The following is a 25,381-nucleotide window of genomic DNA, read 5'->3' as shown; positions in this document are numbered from 1 at the left end:
TTCCAGTATCTGAAGGGGGCCTATAGGGATGTTGGGGAGGGACTCTTCATTAGGGACTGTAGTGATAGGACAAGGGGAAACAGGTTAAAACTTAAACAGGGGAAGTTTAGATTGGATATAAGGAGGAAATTCTTTCCTGTTATGGTGGTGAGGCACTGGAATGGGTTGCCCAGGGAAGTTGTGAATGCTCCATTCCTGGTGGTGTTCAAGGCCACATATGACAGAGCCTTGGGTGAGATGATTTAGCATGAGGTGTCCCTGACCATGGCAGGGGGATGGAACGGGATGATCTTAAGGTCCTTTCCTATGATTCTAAGACCTAAATAATCTAAATATTAATCCAAAACTCTGGCAGTTTAACCCATTCCCCCTTGTCCTACCCCTACAAGCCCTTCTCAACTGACACCCAGCCAGGATTTGCCTTTCACTACCTCAGAAACTTGACGGGTGAATGAACCCACAAAAACCCGATGGGCAGGGACCATCATTAACTGCTACAGGAAGGAGTTAAACTCTTCCCAGGTATACCTGCAGCACAGCGGGGGGAGCCCCGGCCTCCTCTTCCTCCTCTTCCTCCCGCACCGCTCCCCTCCGCCTCAGCGCCCCTCGCCCGCCTCAGCTCCCCTCAGCAGGGAGGGGCTGGGCGGGAAGGGGCCGGCGCCGCGCGCGCACGCACGCACGCACGCACGCACGCACGCACGTCCACGCGCACGCACGCACGCTCCCGGGCGCGCAACCCCGAGGCGTGAGGTGAGAGGAGGCCGGGGAACCGAACCGGCCCGGCCCGGCCCGGCCCGTGAGGGGCAGTCGGGACCGCACCGTAACGGGGAGGAGCCGCTCCGGGGCGGGCGGGAAGCGGGGAGGGCGGTGTCAGGGCAGCCGGCGGGGCGGGGAACGGGGAGCGGGCGGGCGGGGGCCAGCGCTTCCTATGGCAGCCTCACCGGCTGCGCTTGTGGGCGGGGCTTGGGGGGGGCGTGGCTTGGCGAGGCGGAGGGCGCCGCCTGGCGGTGATGGGGAGAAGGGTCCGCCAAGGGTGGACAGGGACTGGGATAATGGGGTTGGAGACTGGGATATGGGGAGTGCACGGGGCTGCCGCAGGAACGGGCTGTGCCGCTGTGCTCGGGTCCGTGTCGCACCGGTTCAAGCAGCAGTGTAGATAGGGCTAAAGGGGGTGGCAGTTCACAGAGGGGAGCGTGTGCCCCAAGATGTTGTGTGGTGTCACCTGGGGGCATGGGGTGGAAATCAGCCTGGAAGTTGCTCTCGATTCCCTGAGGATCCAAGCAGGGATGTGTATCTGGGGTTGAAGCAGCTGCCATGTGCGTGGAGGGGCTGTAGAGCCTCCGTGGTCCCTGCACGCAGGAGCATGCCTCCTCACGTGGTGTGGGGAGAGGAATGGTCTGGAAAGAGAAACATGAATCTCAATAAATGAGAGGCAAAATTACCTTGTCAAAGTGAGACATACTCGAGCGCCCACGGTGTAACACAGCTCTGCTCCCCGGTGGTGTGCAGCAGTGTAGAACATCACTGTACAAGTGCTGTTCAATCAGGCCTGTTCATAGAAGCTAGAACACTGAACACTGAAAACGTAGTCGACATGAACACGCTTGAGTTCTGCTCTGCTGTGTCTGTGCCACCTCTAACCTGTTCTTGGTACTTCTTAGAGGTGCAGACCACCTTCTTGCACAACAGCTGTTCATAACTTCCTGCTCAGCGCATTCCCACCAAAAGCCTCAGTTTGGGATTGGTTTATATCCACACCACATCTCTTCTTACCTTGGATTTGATTTCTTCTTATGCACAGAAAACACCGTCAGCCACGTCAGATGGTCCCTCTTAAGAAGACTGCTGACAGCCCTTTGCTTCAGGACGCCCTGGGAGGATCTCATCTGTGAGGGCTGTGTGAGAGGACGTCTGCAGGAGAGAATACCCTTCCTGCACGTCCTGGCTGGGGCAGGGCTTATGTTGTGGGCTTTTAGGCAAGACGGGTTTTACTCAGAGGAGTAAGAACACTACCGAGGCAGAGCAATGGAGCGCCTGGCCTCCTTCGGTAGTAAGTACCATAAGATGACATTTGGAAAGAGTTTGCTGTTGCTCAAAGGCATTAGCAGCTGTCTGGGGGAAGGAGACAGAAAAGTAGTGGTGTCTGGTCCACAGGGTCACTTCTTTGATCCTGTTCTCAAGAGCACGAGTACATGAATGATGCAGTGAGAATTCAGGTCTTTTTTTGTATCCACTTTTTATAGTTGGGCTGGTTCAAATCCATTTTCTTGGGTAAAATGTGCCTTATAACTTGACAGTCTGTTTTGACTGTTTTGCCATGAACGAAACAACTTGCAGAGCAATGCTTCGTTCCTGGTTCAGGAATTTGAGCCGAGCCTGAGGTTTGGCCAGGTTACAGAACAGAACAATCCTGTGATGCCTGTGCAGCCACAGCAGTGTGCTCTTAAGAGGTACTTGAGGGACGTGGATGGGAGATTGCAGCTGTCTGTGCAGTATTCTCTGCACATAAGATCTTGGGTCTGGTCTTTGATGTACTGGATCAAATCAACCAGCTAGCACAGCTCGATGACTTGTACCAGGGGTCTGATACAGAGACTTCCCTTTGAGTCCACTCACAGAGGTTATGTGATTTCCCTTAGGATGACTGGGCACAAGTGAATTTAGGTGACTGCAAAACTGCAGTGTTTGTGTTGCATAAGGTTTATTTCTGGGTTCACAGATGACCCTTTTGATAAGCCTCCATGCCGAGGTTGCTCATCGTACCTCACAGAGCCCTACGTGAAGTGTGCTGAGTGTGGGCCTCCTCCCTTCCTCCTCTGCTTGCAGGTGAGTGCAAGGATAAAAGCATAAGCATTGATTTCTTTGAGAAAGTCATCAAAAGCCTGTCCAGTGCAAGCTGTTCCAGGAGCACATTAATAACTGGTCTCTGTAAACTCGGATCAACACACTTATTTGCTCAGGGACAGGGAAATGACAAAGAAAATGCTGGAGAAGAAATGAGCCATGAGCAGCTGAAGGAGACCTTTGTAAGGGCATGCAGTCAGCCTGACTCTGTAACAGAGCATGCTGCTGCATGTCTAGGGAGGTATCGTTTCTGTCCTTTTTTATGGCATAGAAAAGAAAAGCCAGCATGAAACACCCATTCCCTGTCCCCACACAATTCTTTCCCCTCCCAAATGGATGTCTGGGAAAAAGTTGCCATATTGACAAGAATTGTTTGTGACCAGATACAGTTCTTTAGAAGTTGTGTGTGTGATCTGATAAGCACAGAAAGTGCTGGTAGGTTTTATTATGAAATAATTAGGTTCTATCCTGTATTATTTAAAAATGGCAATAGCCTCTAAAGCTGAAAGAGGAGCCCAGATATGTAAAACATACATAAACCCATGGTTTGTGTACTGGGATACTTGTGTTCATTTACCTCTACTTAAAAACCCACAACTGTAACTGTTGAAAACACCTGCATGCTGGTGCTTTTTAAACAGGGAACCAAGATTAAAGGAAAACTGTGTTTTCAATACTCTCTTGCTGGAACAATCCACTTTACAAATACCACCGAGCTTATTTCACCCACCTGACTTTGCCATAAGTATGTTGATTCACAGGGGTTCTGACTTGGTGCAAAAGACGAGCAAGATGCAAAGATTTAACACAATTTTAACACAGAATTTCCTACTTTTTATGTTTTTTTCTAAAAGGAAATCAGAAAAAAGTAATACCTTTTCCAGCCTCTCAGGTGGGCAGGCTTGGGTACCCAGTGGTCAGGGAATACAAGGAAGAAAGAGACAGTTAAAATGCTCTCAGGGCAGAAGTAAGGGACTAACATCATGCTCATCTTTTGTTCTGCAGTGTTTCACCCGAGGATTTGAATACAAGAAACACCAAAGTGATCACACTTACGAGATAATGGTAAATAGTCCTTTTTGATAACTCCTACTCTTGAGCTTTCATAACTTCCCAGGAGTTGGACCCTTGCTTACTAATATTGCATTGAAGAGTTAAGTGAAATGATGCAATTCTTTCAGTCAGAGGTTTAGAATCATCCAAAGAAGAAAAAGTATTCCTTGGAAGCAAAGCAAATTGTCCACCTGTAACATAATGAAACGGTGGAGACATTTAAAGCTACATCTTTGGTTGTGCCTGGATAGCACAATACACCTCACTAGACTTCTTTAAGCATGTGAATCAACTTTTGCTTCTCTATTCTTGTTTTTTCTTGCCCCAAATCAATCATTTTTAAAGCCTTCAGTAATTTTTACTGTGTTTCATAGCATGACACTGTTCAATTGCAGCTGGTTGATACAACATGTAACAGTGCAGCAGAAGATCTATAGTGGCAAACTACTTTTTGCTGTAGTTGATGGCCCAGTGCCCTAAATAATTCAACAGTTACTTGATCAGGTTTCATAGGACACAGTAGAAGTTGAAAACTATCAGTATTATATACTGTGTTGCCCTGTAGTTTAGACGTAGTTCTTGCTCTTCATGTGATGGATTAGAATAGAGGATCACAGCAGTCTTACGTGCTTTCTTCTTCTCTAGACTTCAGATTTCCCTGTCTTGGATCCTAATTGGACAGCTCAAGAGGAAATGGCACTCCTAGAAGCTGTGATGGACTGTGGATTTGGAAACTGGTGAGAATTGAGTGGCTCAGCCAACTTCAGTGAACGATGAGTAGTTTTTCCTTTCATTTCATTGGATCTTGCTACTGAATCCATCAGTGCACACTGAATGTTCAGTGATTTTCTGTGGGTGAGACACTGATTCAGCAGCTGAAGTGGCAGACTAGGGTAGCAGATTCTGTTTTCCAATCTGCTGTCAGATATACAGGGAAATTGTTAAAGGCTTCTTGAGGGATGCAGGGCACCTCCAGTGAAGAAGTTCCCTCAGTTCACAGTAAAGTCACTGTGTTTTGAAGGAATTCAACTATTGCACAAGGTTTTTCTGTGCCTCAGTTTACTTCTACATGAAAACCAACTACTGAACTTCTTACCTGGGGTTTCAGTTTGCTTACAGCTGACCAGCTGGGTATTGTTATTTTTGGAGCTTTCCTGTTTCTGTGTCGTATTTAGGGTAGAGCACTGGAAACATTAAGTATATTTTATGTTATGTTCACATCTGTTGTCCGACAGGATTTTTATGCACTTGTAAATAAAGGAGATTGATAGTCATGAGTTCTCTCTTCTCCTTCATGGAAAAATAGCTGTATTAAAAGTATAGAACTCCAGACTCCACTGGAACAGAACTGTGAGTTCTTGTGTGTACAATGCTGTCATGATTAAGACTGAAAGCTGGTTGCAGTTATGTGCTGCAAGTACGCTGTCTAGTACACTTTGCCCTACTTAGCAATACAAGTAACCTTAACTTCTCCCTTAAACATTTGGCTTTTTTCAGCCTTTACCAAATAAAGGAAAAACTGACTTTTCTTCCTGGAATCCCGTGTATCCAGTTTTCAGTTTAACAGAAATTGCAGTGATTGTTGCTGCTGGATTATTGATTGAAAGTCCTCAACTTACCCAGGCGTTTCATTAAGACAAAATAGTTCATGTTTCTGGCCAGCCACTTCTCCAAGAAAGTTTGCCAAAGATTTCTAGACTGTGTTTTGTAAAACTGTTTTGCTGTTGGAAAAAGCCTGTTTAACACTGCTGCATGAAAGGGGAAACCACTGCCCTCCAGTTAAAATCGCAAGAGAAACTTGAGAGGCAAACTGCAATTCCAGACTTCAAATTTACCATTACCTGGAGCTGGTAGAATGTATAAATGAATAGAAAGTATAAAAAGCTCTCAAATCACAATACTCAGGTTTCACACATACAAAAGATTTGGTATATGCTGTCAGCCAGGGAGTTTCTCCTGTAAAGACAGTGAATTGCATTGCTCGTGACCACCAGAAATGTGAATTGCATTGCTCATGACCACCAGAAATGTGAATTGCATTGCTCGTGACCACCAGAAATGTGAATTGCATTGCTCATGACCACCAGAAATGTGAATTGCATTGCTTATGACCACCAGAAATGTGAATTGCATTGCTCGTGACCACTAGAAAAGGGCTGCCTGGCACTGTTAGCAAACCTGTAAGTATTGGCTCAGTGTTAGTATGCAAAATGTGAATTCAGACAGCACCACAGAGCAGTTGGCTGCACACAGTGCCATCACTTTCTTGTCCACAATTACCTTTTCCCACTAGAGAAAGGTAAAAGCCCCTCAGCATTTCTGTGTTCTCCATATTAAGCCTCCCCCTCTCCCCACTTCAGGCAGGACGTAGCCAACCAGATGTGTACAAAATCCAAGGAGGAGTGTGAGAAACATTACATGAAACACTTTATCAACAACCCCTTGTTTGCATCTACGTTACTGAACCTGAAGCAGGCCGAGGAGGCGCAGCACAACGAAACAGCCATTCCTTTCCACCGTGAGTATCTCCTAGCACATGCAGGGAGCTTCTCCCAAAGATCTCTGCTCTTCCAAAACTGGAATGAGCAGGCTGTGGAGAAAGGCATGCATCATACATTCAGTTTGCTTTCACTGACTGGAATAATGTTAGTAGTAGGGTTTTCTTCAGGCTAGTAAATCCCTGGTGTATCAAATAGACACAACTGACAGTTCAGTGGGGAAAGGGAGGGAACAGCATGGTCTGATACAAACAACAGGTTCTCAGATCCAGAAGTTCCTGCACAGCCAGTGCAATGGTCACTCACAGAAATGACCACAGCAAAAGCCTGGATGTGCATATTCATTTAAGGGACAAGCTACCTCAAAGCTAATTCACATGTGGCATGGTAAAACAGCGTTTCCTTCATCGTAAATACCAGTGTGAGCTCTCACCCTGGAGTGGTTATTTTTGTCTAGACCTTGCGTAGCAATGTTAACTGAGAAGGGACTTCGGCCTTTAAAACCTTTCATCTGATCATCCACTTGGTATAGATGTGATGTGTCCTAAAATCACTCCCTTTAAACTGTCCCTCTCACCCTGCTCTCTTTAAAACTGCCTTTTCAAAAGCTTATGCTAAATTTCATCAGTTTAACAGATTTCCAGTTTTCCTTAAATATAACATCTTTAGGATTCCCCCCCCCTCCATCTAGCACCTGTTCCATTGTAAAGCTCCCCAGAATGGCTGGGTAAAGGGATTGCTTGGTACCTGAGGTTTAAATTCCATGCTGAAGTGGCTTCAGCTAAAGCAGCACTGGACAATTTTGGTTCTGTCCCTGGCTGTTGTTATTTTATGTGACCTGGGCCAGGCCATGTTCTCTGTGCCTCAACTTACTTAATCTGTAGCCTGGGACTTCTAATGTTTCGCTCCTTCACAAGTGTGTTGTGAGCCTCAGTCCCTTATTGTCTGTAAAACACTGAGCTCCTCAGTTGGGAAGCACTGTAAAAGATCAGGGTCATGTGGCTTTAATTGCAGCTCTCTAAATAGCACCCAGAAGATGGCAGATATAGCACCCCTCTTGCTATTAACTAAAAGAAGCTGCATGCTGAGGCCAGGTGATCTGCAGAGGTTTGCTGGGGCGATGCTGAGCTCTGAAATGTAGAGTTTACATTTTATAACCTATTTATTACCTCCGATTTCTGTGTTTGACTTTCGAGAGTCCTATGAAGATCTCAGATTACTGCCTTTTTCTCTGGGTAAACTCAGTCTTGCTCTCCATGTAATGCTGAATTAAAGCCCAGTCAGGGTTGTTTTCTTCCAACTAATTATTCCCACTTTTCCTGCAAAAGAAACACCTATTTACAGAGAGTGAAAAAAGCCCTACACAACAACTACAACCCTTTATGTTTTCAGCTGCTGATGATCCCCCACGGCCTACGTTTGATTCCTTGCTCTCCAGGGATATGGCTGGGTACATGCCAGCGAGAGCAGACTTTGTTGAGGTAAGACTCCCTCTTCTCCCATTACTTTAAAGGTACTACTGAACGCAAGATCGGCAAAGCACACTTGTTTGCTCCTGCCCATAGCTCTTTACTCTTCATATAAAATGAATCAGAGGACAGGACAGTGATCATTAAGGATTTAGTTGCAGAGGTGGTGCTGCAGCCCTGCAGAGCTGTGGGCAGGCATCAAGGAGTCCCTGCCCTTGTGCACAGGGGCTCTACGGCAAGCGTGCTGCTGCCACCAGATGTCCAGCAATGAATGGCTCTTATGTAAGTGGACTAGATGTGGTGAATTAGATGCTCAGCAAAAGGGGTCAGCTTCAGCATGCTTCTGTTTCATTTGCCTTAGAGAAGCACGTATGAGGCTGATCCAAAGATCGCTTGAAAGACCTGCATTGTTTGCAGTGGTTTTAGCTGTGGGCCCTGAGCCCCAGTTCCTATTGCAAAACAAGCTCCCGTACATGAAGGCATGAATTCAGCCATATAGGGGCTTGTTGGTTTTGTACATCTGAGCAGAATTTCCACCCCCGTGTGGGATTCATGGAGATTGCCTGATTAATTCTCATTATCCTATCCCAGCATCCTGTTCCCGTTCCAGCCATGGGGGTGCACATCATACCTTCCCTAGTTAAATCTCCCCTGTGATGTATGTTGCTCAAGGATGGAACTTTGTACCAAACCGTGTATGAGTAAATCTCTCTGGTTTCAGTACTTCTATCTGGAACTTTTTGACTGCTAGTTAGTGACAATCTATTAATCACTTCTGAACAGGAGTTTGACAACTATGCTGAATGGGATTTGAGAGATATTGATTTTGTAGAAGATGATTCAGACATTTTGCATGGTAAGTCCCATATTTCTGTACATTGTCTGAAAACAATGTTTCAGAGTTGCCCACACAGCATTCCATCAGGTCTCTTTTTTCTCCACACACTAAAGAGTGAATATACATCTATTAATGATCTCAGTTCTGTGTGCTGGGATTTAAACACTGGCATTTCTGCAGTCCTCATTTTCAAACCTCTTTTAAAAGCTCTTAATCAACTGACATACAAATGGTACTTGTATAAAGAATAATGCACTTCACTCACTGCTGGAATACAGCCAGTTGTAAAGGAGAACATAACTGAAACCAGTCTCCACCAGTAGTAGGTCCCTCTTTAGGAAAGACACAAATGATGTTTTATCCAGTATAAACTCCAGAGAAAGCTTAGCTAAGTAGAAGCAAATCATCTGAGATAGGTAGCAGTTTGTCTGGAAACAGGTAGCAGCACATCCCCTTGAATAAATAGACCTAAAGGCCTATTAAAACCAGAAACACCAATGCCTCGACATTACTTCCTCTCCCTGGCTGAAAGATATTCTTTCCATCTACATAATGTTTGTGAGCATCATAGCAAGGCACAACTTTTGTTCTGATCCAGAAAGAGGAACACTTTCTTCTCTGGTGCTAATAGCCTATTTCCCCTGTTATATCTGGTTCCTTAGGTCTGTCACTTATCCTAGCCTCTGTTAGTTTAGGGGATCTGGTATCAGAACAGGTATTAATGCAGGCAGCAAGCAGGTTATGCAGTTCATGTGCAACACATTGAAACTGTTCTACTCTTGAAGCTGTTTGATTTCCATGTGTTAAACATGAACACTCACAGTATCATTAGCTGTATGTGACAACGTACTGTGAAAGGGGTGGTTGTTGCATTACTGCTGCTGAGTTTCTGTGAACATATCTGCCTTAATACCAAATAACAGGAATTATTAAAATGATGTTTTAATCCATAGAGAAAAAGAGATCATGCTTTTCCCCACAGTTATAAGTACGTGCAGTGTTTGAAAGCACTGTCTTTATGCCCCAGAATTCTCCCATCTGTGTCAGGCAGTTCTAAGCTGAAGCCTCAGCACCCCTTGGAGACAGACAAATCCTGTTACATACAGAAAGTCTTTCCAAACTTAAAAAATCACTTTGAAATTTAGCAGTGCTTTAAGGAATGCAAACTCTCTTGGCTCAGACAAGGTTAGAGAATCGTATGGCAGACTGTCTTCCCTTTTAACGTACTGAAACGGGACTGGCTTGTGGACATGTCAGATTCATCAAGCCATTTCTATGCTGTTTCTTCTTATTACTATTAAAAGACGTATTTTCTTGCTTCCATGTCCTATCCTGAGTCCTGGTAAACTGAAAAAGCCAAAGAATCTCCTGTTAGCACCCAACAGCATTTGCACAGGAGAAGAATGTAAGAAAAGGCAAGTACAGACAGATCCTTTTCCTGGCATATCTTCCACGTTTCCTGCAGTGATACACGTGGAGGCTCCCTGAGCCACAGGTTGTGCTCAGGCCATTTTGACCAAGGGACCTGTCCTCCACAAACTTCACTGACTACTGGCAGAACTATGTACTGGGACTCCTGCTCCCATAGCATCCTGCAGCAGCGAGTTCAGCAGTCGAGTTAGGAGTCCTACAATTTCATTATGCGTTGTGTGAATAGAGACTTCCTTTTGTCTGTCAGAGCTGAGCTTTCGCCCCATAATTTCATTGGAGGTTCTCTAGTCCATTCTTCAGTCGTCTCCAGTATTTAGTATGGGATGTCAGGCATTTGCCCTGTGAAAACTCTTTGGCAGAGGTTATGGAGCGTGACCAACTACATTTTCGATCTCTTAGTTCAGGACCTCTGGCATCTTCCTTCCCACAGCTGTCCTGGATCTGCCCACGTGAGAGAGTGCCTCTAAAGATGAAGCCCAGGGTCTAACCAGCTGGTTTTCTTTTACATGAGGCCTCTTGGGGACAGAAAGAGCTGGCTTCTAGAAACCTGCGGGGTTAGGTCTTGCCCTTTTCCAAGTTAACAGGAAAAAGGAGCCGCATCCTCCCTGTCCCGCAGTTTTAAACATCCCAGGTGCTGACTTTGCTTCATTGCTTGAGAATACTTTGCCACCTAGTTTAGGATTTCCTGCTATAGAAAATGGCTCAGTATTTGGCTCTGACTGCAGGATAATTTCTACGGTCTCCGTTTCTTCCGTTTCCCAAGTCACAGATCAATGCTGCAATGTCTCACTCGCACATAACACACAGGAGGATTTGCTGCTTGCACTGAAATGGAATTCCCCCTTCTTCCCTCTCCCCCTCCACATTGCTCTGCTTTTCTTGAAATGGTGTAACAATCATTCCATAAAAAGCTCCGGATCGGAGCTGCTTGGCCTCTGTCTCCTGATACCATTGCATTTTCCCTGTGTCACCCTGAACAAGTTCTCAGTATTCCCACAGGAAAGAAAAGTGCAGTTTAACACCAGGTGGAAAGCCTCCCAGGCAGCCTTTTAGGAGGACCCCAGAAACCTGTGTTGTGACACACCAGCTCCTCCCACCACACAGGAGGTCACACACATTGTTCAGTCACTTCTCGATATAAGTGAGATGGCAGAAACGGTGTGAAACCTCAGATTTCAGTTAACTTCTTGAACTGTCAACTTCTGTTCAGTACTTGCAATGTAATAAGTGCATGCAAGCATATATATTGCAGTTGAACACAAATATAATGGATGGATCAAAAGAAACAACCAGTTACAAATCTCAGTCAGCCCAGAGCGCTTGAATATTTCATGAATTACAAGTTTGCCTCAGAATGAATTATAACATCAGTAATTTATCTTTTTCCTGGCTTTTTCTGCCCTCTCCTTCTCATGTAAATGATTTTCACTTCTAACACTGGAAAGTAAGTGCTGAAACCACAAGAAATGAGTGGGAATAGACTGCAAATGTGGCTGGACAGCAGGGACATTTCATTGTACAAGATACAAGGCAGTCAATGTCCTTCTAAATACTACATGAATTTATTCTTTCTCTAGTCATATTCTCCCGAGAAGCTCTGAAGGCAGGGTCCTGCTTTCCTCTAGGGAGGGTGAATTTGGATGGTAGCCACTGCACACACTGGACACACAGCCTGTGAACTTTGATTGGTTTGCATTCTTCCCATTATTTGGGCCTTGCATCCCAAACAGGTTCATGAGTGTGAAACAAAGGTCTCACTCATTAGTGCTCAGAAAAGTCTGTGCAGAGCAAATGAGGCTGAAGAGGAATGAAAAGCAAAGAAACCGGTTTGGACACACTCTTGGGAAACCAAAATATTTGGATTCTTTGGAATGAAGAAAGGGGCCTTGAATTCCTGCCTATCGCCGCATCCTTCCGAGCTACTCCGACCAGCTCAAAGGGCCTTATCACTTCCCAAAATGGACACTTTGAACATGGTGTCAGCTTGGATTATCTTAAACTGCCGGTACAAACAACTGCCTCCCTAGCATAATCCATGGGGAAAAGCACAGGCAAATCATTTTCATTCATACAGCATCTCTTTTCTCATTTCAATGCAGCGTGGAACAGTGTAGTAGCCTGAGTTATTCATGCATTCCAGATTCTGTAATTGGCTGTTCCTGGGTGAATATGTCTATTAAAAACAAAAGCCCCTCCAAAAAGTGCATGTGGCAGCAAATACTAATTTTTCTGTGAGCAGAAGCTCCATTCTTTCCCTTCATTTGCTATCAGGAATTTCCTTCCCCTCCCCAGTTGATCCTCATTTCCTTCAGAATCTCGTGCGCTCAGGTGCAAGCCTCAAAAGGCGATGGTTGTAGGTGCATAATTACTTGTGACATTTACAGAGGTTCTCAGTGCAGTTTCTGCCTGTACTTCTAAGTTCTGCCCACACAAACCCCAGGAAATCAAGTGTGAGCTGAGCTTGCAGAGGGTTTAAAGACAGAAAAATATCTCCCATAAATTGGCACCGATTCCACCGCTTAGGAAGAGATCTCATTCATGCTTAACTTGCTGCGCGTCCCGTTTCCTTGGCCCCATACTTAAACAAGGAGAAATCTGCTCCCTGTGCTTGTTCTTAAATTAGGAACCTTAAATACCTCTTAATGAAAAGCTTTACAGGTCCCTTCCAAGCCAAAGCATTCTATGAGTCTTGAGCACTGGTTTTACAAGAGAGTCGCAAAAAGAACTATGCATATTGTACCCCCCTCCTGTCCTCATGCATAATCTTTTCCTCCTAGATTGACAGCACATCAGGTTTGTATAAATTGAAGGGGTTTATTTGCAAGTAAAGGATCAGCAAGTGTAAGTCAGAACTGTTGTTTCCTGAGCTAATGCACACACAGCCTTTGGGCTTTAGCTGTCCCTGTTTATAAGACAGTCTAGAACCAGATGAACTGGCAAGGAGCTTCCTGAGGTTTACACAGAAATACCTATTTTAAAATAGACATATAACCACACTGCTTTCTTAATTACTTATTGAGAGTGCAATCAATAAAGCACCAGTATCAGGTTCGCTCTTTTCACTAGAGAGGAGCAGAATCTGGGTACTGTCACTTGGGTCACCCCTGTTTCTGCAGGACGTTGGGCTCAGAGGGGACATGCTCTTGTCCCTACAGCCTGTAAACCCACTATCCTCTTTGTTCCTCTGGCAGACAGAGAAGTTTAGAAGTTAACAAGCTAGAAGCTTGTCGATGTTTTTAAGAACTGCAGCAAGATCTTCACAGAACTCTGTCTTTCCATTGCTCTGGAGTTCTTGTTCTCTGCAAAGAAGCCTTTGTCCAAAGATGATACCTCAGCTCCTTAAATCTGACAAGTCTGCTTTTCTGGAGAAGGAATACTTAACAATTCCATGTGTGACTGAACAAATAAGTCCCAGTAGTGAAACACTCCAAGAAAGAAGATTTCTTAGGATCTACCCAGGTTCATAGGTGCAGGCAGTGATGTATTTGGAAGGAGTAAGCAAAAGAAAGCTCCTGTAGAAGGTTATCCTCTAGTGAGTTTATGTCCCTGTAAAATTACCATGGGATATTTGAAACAGCAAAGCAGAGTGACCATTTCAGCCTACCATGAACATAAAAGCTTGGAAATTAGCATAATGCAATGATTACTTATGCATTCTGTAATATTTAGTATTCATTATTATTATTATTACTTTGCAGCTCTGAAGATTGCAGTTGTAGATATCTACCATTCCAGGTTAAAGGAAAGACAGAGAAGAAAAAAGTGAGTTTTCAAGCAGTCACTGTGTTCCTTTGCTTCATGACCACATTTTTGTCCCCAGTGTTGTCCTAATGCTAAACATCGTTATTTCCTATAACATCATTCCAGACTGTCCTCTATGAGATTTGCATAACAGGCTACATCTTGGATGTGTGGTTCTCCTTCTGGGCACAGATTAAGATCAGGCACGTGGTTTTAGCAGTGGTACCAGCCCAGAAAAGGCAGATTAACAGACCCTGATACTTATCTGTACACAAAAGATCCCTACACACCATAACTCCTTTAAACTCTCCAATCAACTCACTAATTGGGAAAAGCCTATTTTCCAGTCCTGTTTAGTGCACAGAAGTCACGTACACAGTTCTCCTCATACTACTACCCCAAATCCACGTAAATGGATAGCAAACCTGCTAACACACCTTGTAAGTCACACAGGTGTTTTGCAGAATGAGGCTGAAACAGTACCCAAGAAACCAGTCACAAATCCAGGGCTGGGAACCACAAAAAAGAGGCAAATCTCTGTTCTTTTTGTTCCCTGCGTAATGCTGATGGACTGCCCATAATTCATTCTCTGCTTTAGGGGAGGAAAAGGTTGCCAGCCTGTAAGTAATTGCTAAACCCCTACTTTCTCCACAGAAATGGTTGAATCATTAAGTTTTCATTCTTAGGGGCCCCCAAGTTAGTTTTCCCCTCTGCGGAATGAAGATAACCACATTGCTGACGTGAGGTTGAATAGTTTAGTCAGTTCATTTGACAGCTTTTGAGAATGACTCAATGTGTTCATTAACTCCTATTTTAACTTTGGAAGACTTTGTTCAATATTTTAAATGACATCTTGCTGTATTACTCCCTGCTGGAAGAATCAGTAATTTGGAGTAAGACTCCTCCATTCCTTCTCCTTATAATACAGCAGAGTTCTGCTGAGTGACAGGTAGGAGTTGATATGTGTTCACCTTGTTCTTTAGAATTCATAGGTAAAAAAGCATTTGTGGTATAATTTCCATTCTGATAAATCACATCACACTAAAAGAAAGTGCCATGAGGCTCAGTTACATAAACTGGTGTCGGTTTTCCTAAGTTTCTACAGCAGAATGGGACAAAAACCTGGAAAATGGCACCAAAATGCTGATGTTGCTCTCAGAAAGGCCTCTGTACATGGGACAGCAGTACTCTTTTATACATACTAAAGAAAATGGAATGATTTTGTAGAGTAGATTCCAGGCTGACCTCGATGAGCCCAGCTCTGGAGCATCTCTCCCCATTTGCAAAAGTGGGGTGTTTATCAAATCACCACATAGCAATAACCTCATGACATTGCTGCAGCCTGTGACAGATGTATTTGTCATGCACTTGTAAACCTCTTACCTGCCTTTTCGCTCTGCTCATTTCCCTGATGCTGGCAGGAGCATTTCCAGCTTATGACTTACCCAAATCACTTCTCTCTTTTTAACATCTAACCTGTCATGGAAAAAATCCTTCCTCCAGAGGGGAAGTTTACAGTCCATCTCTCACCCTTGCTCTAGCAGCAGGACATTTGTCCCTCTCTGAGGCTGGAAATCATGTTTCATGAGACATTACCTCAGTTTTGGATGGACAAGTTGTAAGACACCACAGATGCAAAATCTGTGCCTAAAGAGGCAATTTCAAAGCTTTAAAGCAATTGTAGCTCCCTTTGTGCTTGGTGCTGTCAGGGTTGGACTAATGCACATCACCATCCAAAACTGACCCTGATTAAAGCCATGCTGCATCGCTGCATCACTGCATCACGGTTCTCAGCTGGCCAGCTCAAGGGGTATGGAGAGTTCATCTGAGTTTGTTTTTAGACCCCTCTGAATCAAGGTTTTCTCTGAAGCCTTTGCAGTTATGAGGTAATACACAAGTTAATGCCTTTTATTAATACCACTTTGCTCCTAATTACAGGATTATAAGAGATCACGGCCTCATCAACCTCAGGAAATTTCAGAGTGAGTATCAGTTGTAACTGATTAACTTTAAAGGGGCCTCTACTTGGGAAGCACAGCTTTGCATGTTCCCAGTTTCCAGTGCGCCAGTGTGGTTTATTCATGCTGGACCCTATTCAGATGGTCTGAATTCCAGCAGATTTCCTGCCCTGACCATTTCCAACCAGATGGCTCTAACTATTCCCAGCTCAGTTTTCGTTACTGCCTTGGAATTGCTCTTCAGAAGCATTTTGGGCTCCACTGAGTAGGGAGAGGGGTGAAGGTGAAATACAGACCTTTTAAGTGCATCTCACTACATCAGACAACATTTAAACATCATCCTTTATGCTTTCAGAATTCTAAGGGCTGCATAATTGTGTTGCTCTGTACCCAGCAATCTGTAGTTGTGACAGCAAAATGGCCAAGAAGCGTACCAAATCTGGATCTAGGAAGTGTACCAAATCTGGATCTAGGAAATGTACCAAATCTGGATCTAGGAAATGTACCAAATCTGGATCTAGGAAGTGTACCAAATCTGGATCTAGGAAGTGTACCAAATCTGGATCTAGGAAGTGTACCAAATCTGGATCTAGGAAGTGTACCAAATCTGGATCTAGGAAGTGTACCAAATCTGGATCTAGGAAGTGTACCAAATCTGGACCTTTGGGCAGATCACAGGGGCTGGTACTCACTTCAGGTTCTACTGCAGTTATTCTCACAGCAGGAGAGATAAGGAGTGTCACTCTTTTCCCTTCCCTAGTTCTGGAAAGGCGATATCCAAAGGAAGTTCAAGACCTCTATGAAACAATGCGACGATTTGCCAGGATTCTCGGCCCAGTGGAGCATGATAAGTTCATTGAGAGCCATGCATGTAAGTATCTGGAGGATTTTAGCATGTATCTTCTGCCATCAGCATAATGAGGGGTTGCATCATCTACAGTCTTTCCTAAATATATACCACTCCTGGAGGGCAGGAGGTTGTTTTTCTCCTCCTCCCCATCTACCTACCTCAGAAAAACAAATGCATTTGTGGTTTCATACATTAAATGAGCAGCAAGTGTTTTTTTTCCACTAAGCTCTGTCTGAGTTCCTTGTTTGATTTCTCAGCTGACTGAACATTCTGGTCAGGAGTTAGAAGTAATATTTTCTTATCAAAAGAGCACTGTTCATTTACTGGGTCTCTGTACCACTGGAAGAACAAAATCCCTGAAGTGCATGTATGTCTGTATTGAGAGATTGGGAGCTGGCAGCAAATGGTGAATTCTTTGAAAGATCCATGTTAAGCTATTACATATCTACATAATTATATAGTACTGTGGTCATTATGTCCCTTACCTTAAAGGGAGAGGCATTGTTCCATCACTGAATCATCTCAAGTCTTTATGCATAATCATAGCATGCATTTAGCCACATTCCAGTAGGAGTCATTATATCCTGCTTAATTCTGTGACTTAAACTGGGAAAATTGTTGCTCATTAGGAGGCACAAAGCATTTAAGCAGTTGTGACTGCATTTTCAGGACACCCTGAGTGAAATACCAAAAGCATGATCCTGCAGAATCAGGAGTCCCACATGTGAGTGCAAGCCCTGGAACCTAGTTTTGTTATTGTAGTGACAGCGAAGTCCTCAGGTTAACCTGAGAGTCAAGCACAGGCATTACCCAGCTCTCCTGAGTAGTATGAATAGCCAAATTGGAGAGAAGCAAACTTGCTCACTGTAAAACTGAGCAATGCCTGGAAGCCAGCTGATAAAAGCTAGAGGTAGTAAATACCTCTGAGCAAAAGAACATGGGTATTTCATCTTACTCACTGCAGGAAAAGAGTTGTCTGCAAGGAAAAGGTTTGGAAGGTCCTGTTATGAAAATCATAATTCAAAGACCATATTAGATGTTACAAGGAGCCTGGATGGAGGAGTTTTTCAGACCTATTGAACTGCCTTCCAGAAAACCTGTGTTATTGTTACTTGCCTTGTCCAGGGTGTGGCAAAGGAGCTGTCAAAGCATGAAGATAAACTTAACTTGTCCAAGCACACAAATGCTAGAAACAAGTTAAATCTGTGATCAAGGAGTGTTAAACACAGTGAATATGAGATCTGATACAGACTTGTACAGGAAGGTTAGGCTGGGCTGTGGTTCTGTGTACCTGACCCGTGCAGACAAAGAAGAAACAGCAACGTTCCTGGTGCACCACAACTCGCTGCCACTCCCACTGACCCACATTTGTCTTTTGGCTTTCCCTTCTGCTTGCTCTTGGGGCAAACCAGTGGAATTTGAGCTGCGAAGGGAAATAAAGCGACTGCAGGAATACAGAGCAGCAGGAATCACCAACTTCTGCAGTAAGTACCTGATGCATTATTCAGCCCATTCCCATTCATCAAGGTGTGGAAGGACGATTTTACAACATTTAGGATGTGTTGAATAAAGAGACTTCTTTGGGAAATGCCTGCCTCTTTAACTGAACAGGGCTCTAGCAACAATGCTTCAGTCCAGCTGTGCTTTTTTAAAGCTAGTCTGAGCCATCGGCTTGGAGAATGTGCTGTCTCACTTTGCAAAGAGTCAGAAAGAATACATATGTACATATTGTCATGGCACAGTGCTCCCCAGTGCTTTATCTCTGGCCACTTTCATTGCCTGTCAACAAGTGTGATGTCTGGAGAGAGGCCTAAGACCTCTACATAAACGAAATAGCCTGTTTTATCCTAGCATTGGATCATGGAAGCTTTTTTGTTTGGTTTTTGGCCTGAACTTAACAGGGGATGGGTGCAGGGTGGAATCTGATACCTTCTAATGCCAAGTAGTCGTCATGAGGGAGAATAGCAGAGTCTGGTCCAGACCTAGAGAACAATTTCTCACTTAATTCCTACTGCAGAACAACAACAGCCTGCAAATCTTGCCCAAGGCAGCTGTGAGATGTGGTTTCTGTTTGCCATAGGTGCCAGGACATACGACCACCTGAAGAAGACCAGAGATGAGGAGCGCCTGAAGCGGACGATGCTCTCTGAGGTCCTGCAGTACATCCAGGACAGCAGTGCCTGCCAGCAGTGGCTCAGTCGCCAAGCTGATATGTATGGTTACAGTAAGGCTGTGCATTTAGACCCCTCTGCTCCAGTCAGGTGCAGACAACACATTGCTCTGTGTGATAACAACAGATTCATTCCCAATTTATTCCAGTTCCAATTAATTCAGCAGAGCAAGAAACTGGGGGCAACAGCAACAGTGCTTGTTGAAGTGCAGACAGGGAGGTGACTGGTAAAGGCTCAAGAGTCTCTGTTTTCTGTATTCTATATTTCAGGACCTGAACTGCTGTTAATAAAATCATAGAGGGAAGTGAGGGCTTTATGGATAGTAATGAGTGCAGAGATGACACTTGAGATGGTTCACATGATTTTAGATGTAGCAGCATTATTAATGTGTAGTCACCCTGCACGAGCACTTTGATTTAAGGAGTAAGCTGCATGGCAGAGGAAGTACATCCTGAATCCACGTGCTCTGAGAAGATGGTTTGTCATTTCCCCACTCACTGACTTTTTGTCATCCTCTCCTTCTGGGGGTGCTGAATATGTAGGAATCCTTTCTACTTCAGATCAGGGCCTGGGTTATGCAAAGTGAATCGTATCATTATTAGAAGCTGGGAGGGGGGGAATAGCCAATACATGCAGTTACTCTTAAAGAAGAAAAACATGAAGGCAATTAAATATTTCCTTTCTTTTCAGTGATTCCGGCCTGACCCCCACGGTCCCAGTTCCTTCAAATTCAGGTAACTGCTTGATGATGATGATAAAAAGCCAGCCATGCACCAGCAGTACTGTTCTGAGAGTGGCTCTTGTGCTTGAGTGCTGAAGCATCAGTCCTCAGGCCTCATGGTTAAGCTCTGTGTAAGTCTGCCTTAATCCACAGCTCATTCCACCTGCAGATCCTGTAGGATTTTTTGCTGAGCTTCTAGATCTTTCTGGCTACAGGTGGAAAACCCATCCTAGAGCTACATTAACAAGGCAGGAAAGAATTTGCATGTGGGAACAAAGTTTTGTCTTTAGAAGACGAAGGTAATCCAGGGCTTTAATGGAGCTGTGTAGCACATGCCGTAGCAATAGGAGCCTGACAGAAGGCAGATGTGGGAGTGACAGAATGAGATGGTACAGCCTGCCTGTGCAACCTCAGTTTTCCTTTTCCATGAATATGCTTTTATATTCTTTAATTCTATAATCACAAATTATGGTGGTTTTTTTTTCCATCAAGAGAATCCCTACTTCTTTCAGTGCCCAGAAAGGAGATTCAGGGCTCAAAGCCTTTATGAACAAGACTTCTACAAAACTCCATCCTGTTTGTTGAGGTCACAGGGTAGCATGCAATGAATTAGACTAGAATAAAGTTTTACTATAAGGCTGTTAAATGTTGCCAGGGAAAACTGGCTTCTGGCTCTGTCTCTATAACTAGTTTTTATGTGGATGCTGGTAAACTCAGAGGTGGACACTGAGTCTATATGTTTTTCCCCATTCCTGCCAGAAGCCTTGGAAATTTGGGTCAGAATACCAAGCAGTTGGTCACTGTGGTTTGCACTGTGTTTTAAATATGTTTGCTAAGATCTGGTTCTTTGGAGAGAAAACAGCATTGTGTATCTCAGGGCATGCAAAGCCCATGAAGCAGGGACAGCATCCCCCAGCTGAAGGGCTGGTGTGAAGAATGAAACTCACTTCTTGTCGAGAATGCAGTGGCCCATGAAGGTGAAAAGCCCAAGAGAACATGGATTGTTGTGCCTGTGGAGCTCAGATAGCAGGCAGTGTTTACAGCCAGCATCACATGTTGAACAAAACCCAAACAAAACACCATATAGTTGCTAATTGAGCAAACATCCTGCATAGTGAATAAGGCAAGGCTACTGCAGGAAAACTGCCACGTGTCTCTGTAATTAAAGGCTGCATCATACTGAATATACAAGAGAGCAAATTAATGTTGTTTAACCTTACTTCTAGAGAGATCTTGACTTTACAGCAGTAATGTGTTTTCTTTAATGTAGTTTGTATGCATTTCCTAGGTGTATAAGAGAGTAGAAATCAGATTCTGGCATGGCTCATCATAGCATGCTTGTTCTGGGCTATAGAAAGACGGAGCAGCACTGGGAAATACTATTAGCAACACAAACCAACCAACCTACAAGCAGGCAGCTCTCGGAGAGCAAAGTTTATGACCAACAGTGAAAGAGAGAACTATCAGTACTGTTTTGTGTCATAACAGAAAGAAATCCACAAACTGCATTGGCTTTGCAACATCTGCATCGTACTTGGGGGCATCTAAAGAACACTGCCTCATGGAGCTGTCAAATGCCAGAGAAACTGGCTGCTAATCCCAGCAATAGGTAATCCCAGCACCCTTGCAGAGCACACCCTTTCACACCTGCGGGAGTCAGCCCTGCACCCTGTGCACACCCTCCATGCAGCACCCACCTCCCTGATTTGGCTGGAGGAGTGCTTTAGTCAGGAGGTTCAGCCCAGTTTAAGGAGGGTTGGTGCTAATTTGTCTTTCAGTTCCTCCTAAAAGCTAGCAAGGCAGAGTTAACAGTGTGAGAGTCTCCTGTTCACAGCGCTTTGTCACTTCCAAACTCCTGCCTTTTATCAGATCAGTGCAGTTTTTGTTAAGCCCTGAATAACCCTGCTATAAACACTTGGATCACACTGGGTTAACATCCCGGATTGAATTGCCTCTGTGCTAACGCAGGTAAGAAACAGTCACCACCAAAGTGCTCAGAGTTACTCACTGGTTTCCACGTTGCCTCCGCAGGCAGACGGAGCGCTCCACCGCTGAACCTCACGGGTCTCCCAGGGACAGAGAAACTGAACGAGAAGGAGAAGGAGGTGAGGAAAGGGCTGGAAAGATACACCTATCCGAAACACCACCTTCACAGTGCAGGGGTGCTCACACCAGCTGTCCCCTGTGCTCTTGACTATCACCCCGCTTACATGCCCTGTCTATGCTTCATTCAGGTTTTCCAGTTGGCTTCTTAATTTCAGCTACTGTAGCAAATCAGCTTGTTTAGCAAAGACAGGCAGAGAGCACCGAGGTGCTATTACAACATCGACAGTGTGATCTCCTCTCTCTCTTGTGAGACTGGGCTGAGCAGAAAGGTTGTTTTTACTTAATGAACATTGTCTTTAAAACAGGCAGAGGATTCTCTGGACACATCATTGAACCTATAGCAGAGCTCTGTGTTAAAGGTATCTCCCAGCCAAACCCCAACCAGTTATGGTAGCTTTTTCCCAGCAGCACTCATGTGAACCATGGAGGCATAACAGGGGAAAACCATGGAAAGAACACCACCCTGTTTCTGGTTTAAAGGCACATACCAAGGTTTTTGTATGCACATGTGGCAAAGAATAGAATCCGGTTTTCTTTAAGCCATGGGTTGTTAGCTCAGCCTGGTGTTACAGTTTGCAGTCCCATACCCTCGCCACAGTCACCTATAGCCCTGTTCTTTAATTCAGTGAAAGGCAACACCAGAAAACTATTGAAATAAAAGATTTCTTTCTCTCAATAGAAGTCGTAACCTGCCCTTAACCACAAGCAGATTTCAGTGTATGTGAAACACAGATGAATTTCAGATTTCTCCCCTCTGTGTAGAAGCTGTTTCCCCTTCACTGGAGATGGCAGCATTAAAAATCAGATCACAGATTCACCATGGAACATGGCACTTCTGGCTCCATTCAGCATATAAATAATTGCGACTAGGACATTGTAAAGGGAATCTGATTTCCTTGTGAGCTGAGACAGGTTTGAGTTCCTCTGAATTCTGCAGTTTCCCATCAATGAGGAACAAGCATTAAGCATTTCCTTATTAAAAGGAGGAGACAGCCACTATTTCCATCGGGAGTAATACAGCACACCAGCTAGAAGGCAGCTGGTATTTGGGAGCTAAATGGGAACACTGCAGCCCAACAGCAGGCTTTTGAAAGCAATTCCTTTTACCAGCCTTGCAACCACGTCATGCCCTCCCTGCACAGTTTCCATCCCAGCCTTCCAGAGGGGGCTGTGTGCATCGCTGCTTTTGTAGAAGGGTATTAAAGACTTAGGCTGCAGGGGATTAATAGCCAGATGCCCTCCCTGGCTCTGCTCCAGCGTGCCGAACTGCTGGTTGCAAGTCTCTTTGGCATGTGTGCTTCCCTTGGTTTGCAAAGAACACCACCCACACAGGACACACTCATAGTTCCGCTCCTGCGAGCCGCCAGCTCGCTTTCATCCTCCTAGTTTAGTCAGGAATGGTTTTGAATGCAGCAGCCAACAAAGCTCCTCCCCTCCCTCCCTACCTGTGGCTGGAAACAGCTCGCAATGCCATTACCGTGTGTGTGTGTCCCTGCAAAAACACACCTTGAAGGTGCTTTCAGAAGAGTATTCCCAGTGTTACTCCCCCAACAGGGAGCGCAGAGTGAAGGAGTGCGATGAGTGTTTGTGTTTATTAACTCCACCTTTTGTCTTCCAGCTCTGTCAGATGGTGAGGTTGGTCCCTGGAGCCTATTTAGAATACAAAGCTGCTTTAGTGAACGAGTGTAACAAGCAAGGAGGCCTGAGACTGGCGCAGGCCAGAGCGCTCATCAAGATCGATGTGAACAAGACCAGGAAAATCTATGACTTCCTGATCAGGGAAGGGTACATCACCAAAGCCTGAGGACAGACACGGGTGCTTGGACTGGAGCACACAGACGTGAAGCAGCTCTGAAGTCACTTTGACAGCGCTGAAAGGTTTTAACAGTGTTGAATGAAGGACATTTCCCTTTGTTTAAAATCTTTTGGGGCTCTTTCTTTTGGTAAAAACAGGAAGGGAGCTGTGTTAAATTGTATGAAAACTGACATATCTTTGCCTGGTTTCCTTTTGACTCCGCTGTTTAACACCGCTGTTGTCAGAATTCCAGTGCCACATAGGGTTGGGAAGAATCATATGCCATATGAGCTGCTCTTGAATGTGAATGGGCATTCGTTTCTAACACCTCTTGTAACTAAAAAGAGAAGCACGGTACTTTCATGCTGGCAGTGACCCAGAATGAGGACAGAAGAGCAGCACATAATGAGTCACACTTTGACTTTGTGTGAGTACAGGGGTACAGAGATGCCATCCCCTCCCTTCTTGTCCTCTCTCCTAAAGCAGTAGCAGCTTTCAAAGGAGAAGACACTTGCCTGAGGTTGTAAAAATAGAGCCTGGAGTGGTCCAGTCTTTTTAACTTAATTGTGACAAAGGATGGGAGAGGACATTGCAGGGCAGCTCCTCAACAGTTGTTGCTTTTATGTGATATTAGCACAGAGCACAGCAGGAGAGCGCTGTACAAACCAATAAGCTTCATCTGCTCACTCCCTGATTTGCGATTGTCAAGTTCTATCTAATCCCTTGGTTTAAGTCCTTGTTGCTCCTGCTTGCTGGAAAAGCTGGATGTTACAACCAGAGCAGCCTTCTGGAACGTAAGCATGAAGATGCTCAGGGCCCCGGCCTTCTCTCACTAAAGAGAGTAAGCAAGGAGCACCACAAACCACCCAGAGCACACTGCAGCCCTTTCAGGGGCCTTACTCTCAGCTTACAACATTACCCAGTTAATGAAGAAAGCAGTGATGAGCTCCAAGTTATTACACACGCACTCCCCATGCCATCACATCAGATGATCACTGCACGACTTCAGTACAGGCCATTTGTGTTTGGAAATACAGCTGGATGATGAAGACTCTTCTTTTCAGATGCGGCTTGGCACGGTTTACTAGACAATAGAGTCTTTATCAAAGAGCTTCCATTCCATTAATGCTGCAGTAACATCCCATAAGTAACCTAACAGCCAAAGCAGGTGGGGTGTTGGTGCTCTCAAGTTTGGGATCTCATGGAAAAGCCTGAGCTACAGCTGTATCAATGCCTACTTAAGGTTCCTTTCCCCAAGAGTAATTGCCCTGTGTACCTGAGGTGCCATTGAATGTGAAGTATTCTGGTTTGTAATAAAATCAAAATGACTTGAAACAATCTTACAGCCACATTCCTGGACTCTGAGTGAGACTATAAAGGTCAAGCCACTGCCTGTATCTATATCCATCAGCTTCACACCATGAGAGAGGAGAGAAATACACAACAGTGGTTGCATGGATCACTAAAAAATTACCTAGAAAATAGTAACGCTTAAAGAAAAGCAGCAGTAATAGACTACATGGGGAAGATTAAGGGCTGTAGAAATCAAGACTCTCTAGATTGAACAACCAAGGAAGGGACAAAGTAAGCTGTAAATCCTTGGGAATGTTTTTCCCAGTTGTTTAACACCAAACAGCCAAACTACCTTTCCTCTTGCCCAGTCTCCTGTGCCATCACTGGTACGAGAAAGCAGTAGGTGAGCTAAATACACTGGTCCCTGCTGCAACCATCCCAAAACCTGCCACATCCCTACCCAGCAAACCTTACTGATGTTGCTGTGTCCCAAAGGGACAAGCACTGAACTGCCCAAACCCGAGCTGAAAAGCCAGGAGAGGGAGGCAGGACATGAACCTCTTCACTCAAGGGCTTTCAAAGCACTTAAAACTGAATAAAACCCAATGAAGAG

The 25,381-nt window shown here is 44.7% G+C and overlaps 1 protein-coding gene across 2 annotated transcripts; it reads left to right on the top strand.

Moving 5' to 3' along the window:
• The first annotated feature begins 1,777 nt into the window (after positions 1-1,777).
• TADA2A (transcriptional adaptor 2A) lies at positions 1,778-24,818 on the top strand. 2 transcript variants are annotated; one of them, XM_062615739.1, is made up of 15 exons: positions 1,778-2,050; positions 2,720-2,826; positions 3,850-3,909; positions 4,543-4,634; positions 6,258-6,415; positions 7,788-7,876; positions 8,648-8,720; positions 13,832-13,895; positions 15,813-15,856; positions 16,593-16,703; positions 18,095-18,166; positions 18,763-18,895; positions 19,544-19,587; positions 21,606-21,679; positions 23,299-24,818. In XM_062615739.1, the coding sequence occupies exons 1-15, from the start codon at positions 2,026-2,028 to the stop codon at positions 23,482-23,484; spliced, it is 1,332 nt and encodes a 443-aa protein (XP_062471723.1). In that variant the 5' UTR covers positions 1,778-2,025; the 3' UTR covers positions 23,485-24,818. The 2 variants fall into 2 exon arrangements, with proteins under 2 accessions (XP_062471723.1, XP_062471724.1); XM_062615740.1 differs by lacking the exon at positions 3,850-3,909.
• The last annotated feature ends 563 nt before the right edge of the window (positions 24,819-25,381 follow it).

The sequence above is a fragment of the Pezoporus occidentalis genome, unplaced genomic scaffold (assembly GCF_034315485.1).
Source record: "Pezoporus occidentalis ecotype Australia unplaced genomic scaffold, CSIRO_AGI_Poc_V1 ctg183, whole genome shotgun sequence".
In the NCBI taxonomy this organism is placed as follows: domain Eukaryota; kingdom Metazoa; phylum Chordata; class Aves; order Psittaciformes; family Psittacidae; genus Pezoporus; species Pezoporus occidentalis.
The sequence above is the reverse complement of the archived record's forward strand: the minus strand, read 5'-3'. Positions and strand labels throughout refer to the sequence as shown.

What these genes read in the sequence shown, in the direction of transcription:
- TADA2A (XM_062615739.1), top strand. Translation starts at nt 2,026, where the DNA reads ATGGAGCGCCTGGCCTCCTTCGGTA. An exon ending in CCTTCCTCCTCTGCTTGCAG is followed by an intron (nt 2,827 to 3,849) that starts GTGAGTGCAAGG and finishes TTTGTTCTGCAG; the next exon opens with TGTTTCACCCGAGGATTTGA. An exon ending in CCCAGTTCCTTCAAATTCAG is followed by an intron (nt 19,588 to 21,605) that starts GTAACTGCTTGA and finishes TTGCCTCCGCAG; the next exon opens with GCAGACGGAGCGCTCCACCG.